Source organism: Coloeus monedula (genome assembly GCF_965178545.1).
Source record: "Coloeus monedula genome assembly, chromosome: Z".
NCBI lineage: Eukaryota > Metazoa > Chordata > Aves > Passeriformes > Corvidae > Coloeus > Coloeus monedula.
The window spans coordinates 11,668,129-11,678,224 of NC_138822.1; the positions used below are offsets into that span (position 1 = coordinate 11,668,129).

Here is a 10,096-nt window from a genome sequence, read left to right on the forward strand (position 1 = left end):
GCCCCAAAATCTCTGTACATTGGGAAATCTTCCATTAGCCAGAAAGACTAGCATTAGACTAGAATCAAGTGCAAATACTCCAGTAGAGATACTTCTTCAGAAAAAAATTAGCTTAATCATTTGGATTCAAAAGGTTTTTGACAGGTAGTAGCACATGGTTTTGTTGTGATTTCATCCCTTCTAAAATTCTCACATCAGTTTTATTTCAATTTCTATTACTAGCCTGTGGAAAAATCACCAGCTGAGCGTGAACGGGAAGCAGAAAGGGAGCGAGACCGCCATTCTCCTTTCAGCCAGCGGCATCTCCACACACACCACCATACACATGTTGGAATGGGCTACCCCCTTATACCTGGACAGTATGACCCATTTCAAGGTGAGCAGAAAATTTTCAGTGGATGGGATTGGTTTGCCTCATGGAATTGTTGCCTTGACACTGGAAATCGTGCCTACATGAAGCATTTTGAATGGAGATCCTGTTGTTAAATCAGAAGTGCTTTACACTTAGGAAGGGTTAAAAATTCATGGCATGTGCTAGCAATAAATTAATAGCTTCATGCCTGAGAAATACCAAGTTTTGTTTCCAAAACTGGGTGTCAGAGCATTATTAAAGATGTACGAGTTAGGCTGTCATCCACATGAATGTTTTGATTCCTCCCACAAACTGACATTAACTGGCTGAAACACAGTAAAAAATCCAAACCAAACAACCTCCTTTTTGTATAATTAGGGTTGTGTAAGCAATGGAGGAAGTGTAGCAAAGACAAAAGCTTTTTATACTGAACATATTTTATGTACAAGGCATTGCAGTCACAAGGGTTTGTGCTTGTTATAATTTGACTGTTTGAAAGAGGAGTCTTTGTATTTTGGCAAATGCCATGCACAAAGTTCAGTCAGGGAAAAAGCAGCACAGTGAGATACGATTTATTCTCCCTAGGTTTTATACCAGTCTTTGAATGTTTTTTCTCTAACCGTGGACTCTAGCTGAATTAAAAGGAGGTTTCCTCCCATGCAGCAAAGTATGTGCTACCACAATTGGTGGCTAAATGACATTTCTTCTTTACATTCACTTGGTGCCTCAGTACTTATTTTTCCTGTGTAAAAATCTTGACATTTCTCAGTGTGATTCAATGATTCCATATGCCTTTTGGGATGCATTATGCTTGTTCAGTAGCAAAACTGTAAAAATGGTAAGTTATTATGAATGTATTGTATCCTGAGCAGCTGGCATGTCGTTTCTGTAATTCACTGTGACTTTTGATTCTTGTTGTTTCCTGGTACCTATTATTTCTACTGAGCTTCCTATTCATGAACTCATACAAACCACTTAGCATCATGCAGTGCAGTATTTGGAAAGAAGTAAGTCAAAATGCTGTCATTTCTTCTAGAATATCTATCAAAGACAATTCAGTTTATTACAGAAAGGTATATTGATCATACTAGGCAGGCTGTCTTAACAATGTTCCCTGCAATATTTGCCATTTATGTAGTTTTAACCCCCGCCACATTTTCTGGCTGTTTGCTTTAGAGATCCTTCCTACCATTTCTCTGAGCACAAAAATCCATTAAAACCAGACGTACATCAGCATTCCTTTGTTTTTTCTTTCCCTCAGGATTGACCTCTGCTGCCCTTGTTGCCACTCAGCAGGTGGCTGCACAGGCATCTGCATCTGGTATGTTTCCTGCACAAAGAAGGTAAATAGACAATAAATTATATATCGTAACATAGACAGGAGAAAGCAAATCATAGAGTTTTTAGCCTGATAGTGTGCATTTCCTTGTACAACACAGTTTTTAAGGTTGAGGAAAAGCTTGGTACTTTGGGTTAATTGCAGTTTTGTTCTCCTTAGAATGACATTTTGTCCTTCCTTAGTTGTGTTCTTTAACTGTAACATAGGTCATTAAGAAAGAACAAGTAGTCTGTCTTCTGACATTTTCCATAGAGTGTGTTTTAAGGATTGGTATTAAGAGAAAACAAGAGATTATGAAATACTATATAAGATCCAAATTTTTAATGAAATTATTTTAAAATTAATGTTCAGTTGACTCCATGAATGACCAGAATAACTTAGTATTTTATCTATTCTGCAAGTTGGCCTGGTTTGCTGATCTTGCTTTCAGGGAGGTTTGTTTGGGAGCCTGTTAGAAATGGCTTCATATTTAAGTTACACACCCATTTCACACATTTGCCTCTCAGTTATTTACTAGGTTGTCAAGAGGAAAATTTCTGTATCGTGATAATCCCATATCCAGTGAAAATCCCAAAGCATCTTTTAACATTAGGGTTTTGTTCATAGCTGCCATATTAAACCTCAGAGTTTAATGTATTAAATAGAACTGGGAAGGTCCCTGTTACAGGTGTCTGTCTGCAAGCTGATGCTGAAACAAGCAACCATTAGCTGGAATTATTTGAGTAAGAAAGGTTTGTAGCCCTGAAAGAGCTGATGGATGATAGGGTATCAGAACAGAGGATAAATCCTGGCACAGGTTACTTCTTAGGATGTGGTTCCTGGTAGGGGAGGGATGAGGACACGGCTTGGTGTCTTTTCTTCTTGGGTTTGAGAATACTTGTACAGATTTCATTTCACGATGCATTCAAAGTGCAGGACAAAAAGTGTGAGGAAAGGATGCTGCTTACTAAAATCTTTTTCCTTCTCTTTTCAGAGAATGATGAATTTGGGGATGAACATTGTCATGTGACTGGATCACATGAGGAAGCGCTTTATTACAGACATCAGTTCCATGGTGTTAATTTGAAATGCCTTAATGGCAGGCAAAAACCAGTCATTTCATTTTTGTAAATTGCAGATTTTATCACAGAGTAACAAATGTTGCTGTAATTAGACTTCTGTTTTTATATATATATATATATGCGTATATATATATATACATATATATATAAAAATATATATATATTCTTTACTTTTTTTGTATCAGTACCAAGGCTCGCACACAGGGTCTGCTGCTAAGTTGCGAACCACACACTAAATGGAGATATGTATTTGTCATGTTTAGAAGGCGTTAACTGCAAAAGGCTGTTTGTTTCTTTTCTCTTCTTCTTCCCTTTCTTTTTCTTCTCTCTTTTTTCCTTTCCAATTGTAAATAAATAATGTTATGTATCAGTGTGCCTGAACCTTGCATACCCTTCTGGTATTTCCCACAAGCTCTCAGAGAGGCTAACTGTGATGACACTTTGGTACAATGTAGATGTCTATTTGGTGGTTCCTATTAAGATGCATCAGTGTAAAATGTTACTGTATTCACTGTTTCATTGTAATTGTGTATTGTGAAAAATATACCTTTGGAAGGCATGGGGATTCTAGTACCACAAAAACTGTGTTGTATATAATGTATAGATTTTAAATGGAGATAATGAGCATCTGTGAATAATGAAATGTCTTTTTTGATAATCTTGAATGGCAGATAACCTAATAGCCTGCATACGAGAAGACATCTGTGATTGTTCTATTACTTGAATAGTCCTGCAGTCTTTTTTTTAATGTTTACAATTACCCAGATTTAGAGGAGAGACTTTAATGCCATTACCTGTTTACTTGTTTTATGCTGTAACCTAGTTTATTTTATGTAAAACCTATATCAAATGCTTTCATTTTTTTACTTGCCTTAAATAATTTGGCAATCAGAATAATGAAAAAAAATTTTGATTTAAAAAAAAAATTTATTTTATTTTTCTTTTTTGATTTCTGGGTGTCTATGAGCCACTTTGAAAGATGTGTCATAGCTGTAGATAGCAGAGGCTGCAGCAATGGCACAGCTCCTAGTCGTGCTCCTGCTGGGCCTGTGCCATTGTCCTCTCCCAGCAGGCAATGCAGGGTCCAAGCCAGATGGCAGATGGACCTCTTTCAGTTGACCCTGATAGGCTCAAAAAAGGCCCATGGTAACACTTTGGATGGTATTAGTGGAACTGAAGTCTCTAATACCTGTTTTAGAGCAGCTCTGTATGCTACAAATTATAGGCAATTTTTTTCCTATTATATCTGTATTGCCCTTCCCCCCAAAAATGAGTAGATGCCTAAAAATAGAGGACCTGTCAATTAAAAAAAAAATAAAATTCCTTTGCTGTGTTTAACCTGCATTACCACAAAATAAATGTTTTATGTGGCTATACCACCTGTTTTGTTACAATGCAGTTAACACAGTACACAGTAACATGAAATCACTAATCATGATGTGAAAAAAAATCAGATTTACTGGACAGGTTTTTGAGGCTTTAACTTTTTTCCTTTTTTGCATATCCCAGTTACATTGATTGTCAAAACAGCTTTTTAAAGTTTTACTGGTTTTTTTTTGTTTTGTGTTTGTTGGGGTTTTTTTGACAGGGTGAATTACTGCAAGTTAAAGGTTGTTCTTGAAGTTGGTTCCGTTTCTTCTACCTTGTGAATACTTTATACAGAAGGATGAATTAAAGATTCCCAACAGACAAGCACACTTGGACTTTTATATTACTATGATGAATCTGCCACTAATATTGCTATAATTGTTTTATTTTTATAGGCATAAAATCAGTTCCCTTAGTGAATAGTTATAAGGTTTATTGATTTTTACTACACATCATTCATCTGTGGCTTACTATTATTGTCTTGTTCTGAACACATTCAGAAGTCTCACAGTGGTGACATACTACAAGTTAGCCTCAAAAATGGGAAGGAAGGGTTGTTTTCTTTGAAAAAGGGGATATTGTGAATGCAGGGCTCTTGAAATAATAAATGCCTTATTACTTCTATAGTAAAGGCTCAGATGGCTTTTGTGTTGAAATGTACCATTGACTTTTGGTTTTTTCCGCCTAAACCATTGATGCTACCACAGCAAAACAGATCTTATAAATTCACACTATTGGTGATTTTGATTTAGTGTGGTTTGAGTGTCAAAAGTAACTGGAATGAATTACTCTGATTGATACAGAGTAAACAATGGTTAAAATTACAATAATGTTATAGCTTTATTGTATCCTTGAAGTCTGTAAGAGTGGCTAACATCTATTGCCGTTTATTGTCTTCTTCCACTTAAGATTATTATGTTTTTCATCTAGCTTCATAGCTTTGTTTCTGGTTTAACACTCTCCATACTGACCTCCCTAAAGGCTGTGATACAGTGTCACACTCTCTGGTTCAGCATGGTCTGAAGCCAAAGGGTATCCCCCCATGTCTGAGCACTGATGTGCAGCTGCCAAGGTCATCTCACCACTGTATGAGCATTCAAAGGCAGAGCAAACTGAAGCAGTAATACAAGGACGGCAATTTATACACCAGGGAACTAAGAGCTGCAGAGTCTGGTCACTGAAAAGGGGTAGCAGAAGCATTACAATGCAGATACATTTGCACTCTGTTTACCACAGGATGGAATTACACTTTTTGCTACCTCTAGCTGACCTCTACCACCCTGTCCTTCCAGCAGCAGCTAACAGTGACCTTGCTTCTGTCTTTCACCCAGATGCTGCTGTATGTCTTGCAAAGGTGAAGTAGGGCTTATGCAGTACACTCATTTGAGTTTCTAGTCTGTCCATGTAAATGCAGCTAGAGAAATGAAAGGTTTGTCAGTGCAAGCCCATCATTCAGACTCAAAAACCCAGCCAGGGAGCTACTGCCTCGGATACTTGCAGTGGCAAAAAAATGGATGTGAACAGCAAAGGGGTGTGGGGTGCTTTTTGAGCTACCATGTAGCTCTAGGGGCTGAAACAGGACTGGGATCTAACCAACTCAGCTGGCCGGCTACCAGGGCTAACCTAGAGCTGGTGAAAATGGGGGCTAGAAGAAACAAAACTTCAGTTCTGTAATTTTGGATTGCCTGGTGGCCTTGAGGAACACCTGAGAAGTCACAGAGCTAATTCTGTGCCATGCATCCCCTCCTTTCTTCTGATAGGTGCACTGGTTGGGTTTAACCATTTGGTCACTTGTCACACTTGTCACTCTGCTGTCAGAACAAGGACCTCCAAAGGACATGAATTTAGAGCATCCCTGAATCCATTCTAAAATGCACATGAGGGATTGTTGACAGCAAAAAAAACTGGCATAAACAAAGGACACTACAGTGCCTTTCTACAACTCTCCACCCTGGCTCTTCTCAGGGAACCAGTGAGAGTCAGGCAGGGAGTCTAATTCATATTTCCTTCTGGCATCAGAGTCTTGTCACTATCACAACTGACAAAAGTACTGTCCTCATGTTTCTTTCTCAGAACCTCACTCCAGTGTTTGCTTGCCACACACTCTCTCCTCTTTTCTCCTCTCCCCTCCCCTCTCTGTGTCACTTGCTAGCTTAATGAGCCCTCCCTCTTACATCCATCTGATATCATCAAAACTCTATTTGCACATCTAAAAGCTTTCTGCATACATTTGTGAGCTTGACCCTTGATTAGTTCTCTCTCTTTCTTTTTATCACAATTCGTCCATTGACCTGTGCCTTTTTTTCTATCTTAGACTGTGTTAATGTATCCTGCCTCTCTTTAGCCTACAGTGTTTGGGACACAGAACATGTCTCACTTCAAATTCATATAGCATAGTTCATATTTATAGCTACCTCTTAGTAATAGCTACAGCACCTCGTAGATGATAGCACAAGATGCCATGAGTAGCTAGGACAGACCTCTGTTAACAAGGAGCTTAAGGTAAATGACAAAAAAATCACAGTTTTCAAAGGTATTTTGAAACCATCCAATGACTCAAAATTGTGAATGATACGAAGCCCACATAGGAAGTCTGAGCCTTTATCTCCCTGCATCAGAGAGAACTGGAGACATACAGTCATTACTTAATGTGCCAGCTTTGTTCTGCTTTAGAAAGAGAGCGCTGATTTCAGCTTTAGCACTTAGCTCTCTGTACTAAACACCCTATAGCATTGCTGTGAACTACAGTTCTCTCTCGGGATTTTTTTTTTCCTAGGTCAGTATTTCCTACATTCTCATGGCTTCAGCCTTTTTTGCAAGGTTGGCTGTTTTTTCTTTCTTTTTTCTTTCTTTTCTTTTTTCTTATCTTTGGAGGAGGTGAGTCTTACTGTTACCAAGAAATGCAAAAGGGTTTTCATTCAGGAGAGGAGACATCAGCTGAAGTTGTGCATGTTCCAGTGGTGGGGTGATAGACACTAGTAAAATTCTTACACTGGCTGTTAGTAATTTTTGTGCAACATATGCTAAATAGGGCTTTGAACCTCAGTAGCAACTCTGAAATTTCTCATCTGGACTGATAAACTATCAAACTGAAGGACTGAGCAAAGGTAATTATTACTTGCAGCCTAGAAGTACTTGTCATGAAGAAAACTTAATCCCACAATAACATGATAAAGAAATGTTCTGGGGACTATGAAAGCAGATTTTACTATAAACATATGAACTCCTGCAGAGCCAGCTGATATCTGTAGTTCAGTCCCAGTAGCCTCACAGATGTTTTAGCAGCATTCTGTGGTCATTTTGAATGGCATAATGATGTATGTTAATTAATTACATGATATCTATCATTTGAGTTTGCTGATGGTAGGATGGTGCTTGCTTACTGTTTTGAACACAATACTACAGGATTTCCTCATGAAACAGTGCAGCAATGCCTTATAAAAAGTAGAATTAGATCAGTAGGCAAAGGCCCTCTGAAAGCCTGCTTTAAACCCTCAATACGGGGGGACTAATTTCAAGCCATCCATCTTCACAAGTAAATTACTTGTGCTCTTTTAATTGTTTCCACGGCCCTGAGGGTATTACCAAGCCTTTCTCGCCCCGCCCAGCCACCCACGGAGCTTGCTCTCCCCACCCCTTCTCCGTGACCCAGGACTCCTATTTCAGTCCAAGCTGTTCGTCCCTGGCTCAGGGACACGGATGCCTTGGGCTAGTGCTGTACCCTGGTTGTCTTTCCCTTGGCTGGGGGCAGTGGGGTGGGACCTGCCAGCCTCCAGAAGGCCCCAGCCCTGGCTACACCTTCAGAACGAACAAGAATGTGCAGTTTCTGCTCTTAAGGGATTTGTGTTTAGGCTGTTTCTTACAGAACATTATGCAGGGAAAGGGCTTCAGTAAGACCCCTGCTAATATTTTCTTAAATAGACAAATGTAAGGTTAAAGAAGAATTTTGTCTTTATAGGTTTCAAATCAAACATTGGAAATGAGGTGTGGAATAAAAAGCCCCAGACTGAAGAACCCCCTACATAGTTAACACCCGCCATGAAAAAACCAGACCTTTTTTCCCTTAGTTTTTAACCCTTCTTTCCTCAATAGTATAAACTTGTGTTTGAGAGTCCAAGTGACACTAGAAATAGGGTACAGGAGCATTTTTTTCCTCTCTCCTTTCAGTGAGAGTTACTGAAAGGGACAATTAGCTGTAAAAGGAGCTGGCTCTTAATACATGTACTCAAACTAGACACCTTCTGTATACAGAACGTGTTTCTTATTAACGAATTCCCTATTCAGCAGCAGTCAGCTCTGCTGGCTGCTTCAGCAAGCTAACTGGCTCCTTCCTTTGGGTCTCTCTGTTCCCCAGAAGAGAGTGGGAGGCACCACATCAAGGTCTACATGGACTGGAAAAACAGCTGAAATTTCTGCTCTTCCTTTGCTTATAAAAGCCAGAGCAAGGCTTTTTATAATTTCCTTTTGTCCATACCTTTCCCCACTCTGTCACTAAGTCAGTTTAAGTATTTGCAGTGATGAGCCTCATCAAGCCACTGATTTTCAAGTAGAGCCCCAGACAGAAAAGGTCATTAAAATGTCAATGACAACATGTTCCATGCCGTGCATTGGAACATAACAATTTAATACCAAGCTTTGCCACAAGTATCTGCAGTCAGTCATGATCTTCCTGCTTGAAAAGAAGCTGATTTCCTTGAATAGAGAAATTGCCAAATCCTCAGACTCTTAAATGACTTGTGGCTTTCCTGAAACCACTTTCCTTTGATCTGTCAGGAGTCTGTCCCCATGTTTGGATTTATTTTCCCAAAGAAAGCATAGAGAAACTGCTACAGAAAGAAAATACTAAAAATAGCAAGACAGAGTCCAGTTCTTTGTGCTAGAGCACCTCTCATTAGGCTGAGGCAGGCTCTTCTGCAACTCAGATAAGGATTTGGTCCCTTGAGGCAGAGCAAGTAATTGCTATTTGGTATAGCTCCTTCCTTCTTCCTTGAGTACAGGCACATGTACTCTCTCAGATGCTCATGTACTCACTCTCCCCTTTGTTACAGGGTCACACATAAATGCTATATGCATGATTTGATACCAGTTTCCTTAGAGGTTTCTTTTGTAGCCCAGTGGCAATAAAATAGCAATGACTGCTCAGCTTTGGAGTTTCATATCTGCCCTTCACATGAGATCACAAGCTTTTAAAACCTGTCCCACTTGTAAAAGGGTTAGTGAACATACACTAAAATTCATTTCTCTTAAGGAGAAATGTACATCAGTGTGTTGGCCTAACAAATCATTCAAGATGCACACAGAAAGGGGAGGGAACAATTAAAGCTGGCCCTGATACATAGGCAGGACAGGAGGCACTGACATAAAAGTGACCGGGCAGAAAACTTCTGAGTCTGCTCTAAGGACTTCGGTGCTCTTCTCTGTAATGAAATACAGGACTTTGGAGATTTGTGGGTCCAGCAAGGTCACCCAAGCAGCACCAGGAGTAGTGGTGTCACATAAGTCACTGAGCAGGCGCAGGTGAGTGCCCAGACACTGACACTACAAACTGCAGTGAGTCCCCATAAAGAAAGCTCTGGCACTGGACAGGCAGACCCTTCACTGTGGGGTTAAGATGGGGCAAATGTCCTTGGGGCAGATCTGATTCTTCTGAAGCTGTTTAGTGCTTGCTACAGACTCACATGCCACTGCCTTATGAACTGCCCTCTCAGAGTGCTCTGCTTTCCCCAGTGGCACAGGCGTGCAGCATCAAGGGACAGGGTGTTTACAGTCCAGAGAGAGGTGAGAGTTACCCTAATACATCTGAGCAACTTAAAGAGGATAAGACAGGATAAAGCATGGGTCAGTCTTAAAGTTCAAGCATGGCCTGACAAAAAGTTTTCTTTAGAGAGCACTACACCTGTCGAATTACTGACATGCAACTCCCCTCCCAGAGGACGTATTTCTCCTGCTTCAGGCTGCTATACAGCAAAAATACAC

At 39.8% G+C, this 10,096-nt stretch overlaps 1 protein-coding gene across 2 annotated transcripts in view; it reads left to right on the plus strand.

Moving 5' to 3' along the window:
* ZNF608 (zinc finger protein 608) overlaps positions 1-1,699 on the plus strand; it is a gene marked incomplete at both ends in the record, with an annotated part of 82,081 nt that extends 80,382 nt beyond the window's left edge. For both annotated transcript variants that reach the window (XM_082301820.1, XM_082301821.1), the window contains 2 exons: positions 223-376; positions 1,614-1,699. In XM_082301820.1, the coding sequence (XP_082157946.1) occupies positions 223-376; positions 1,614-1,699 (240 nt within the window). The remainder of the gene's footprint in view (positions 1-222; positions 377-1,613) is intronic.
* Positions 1,700-10,096: the final 8,397 nt, after the last annotated feature.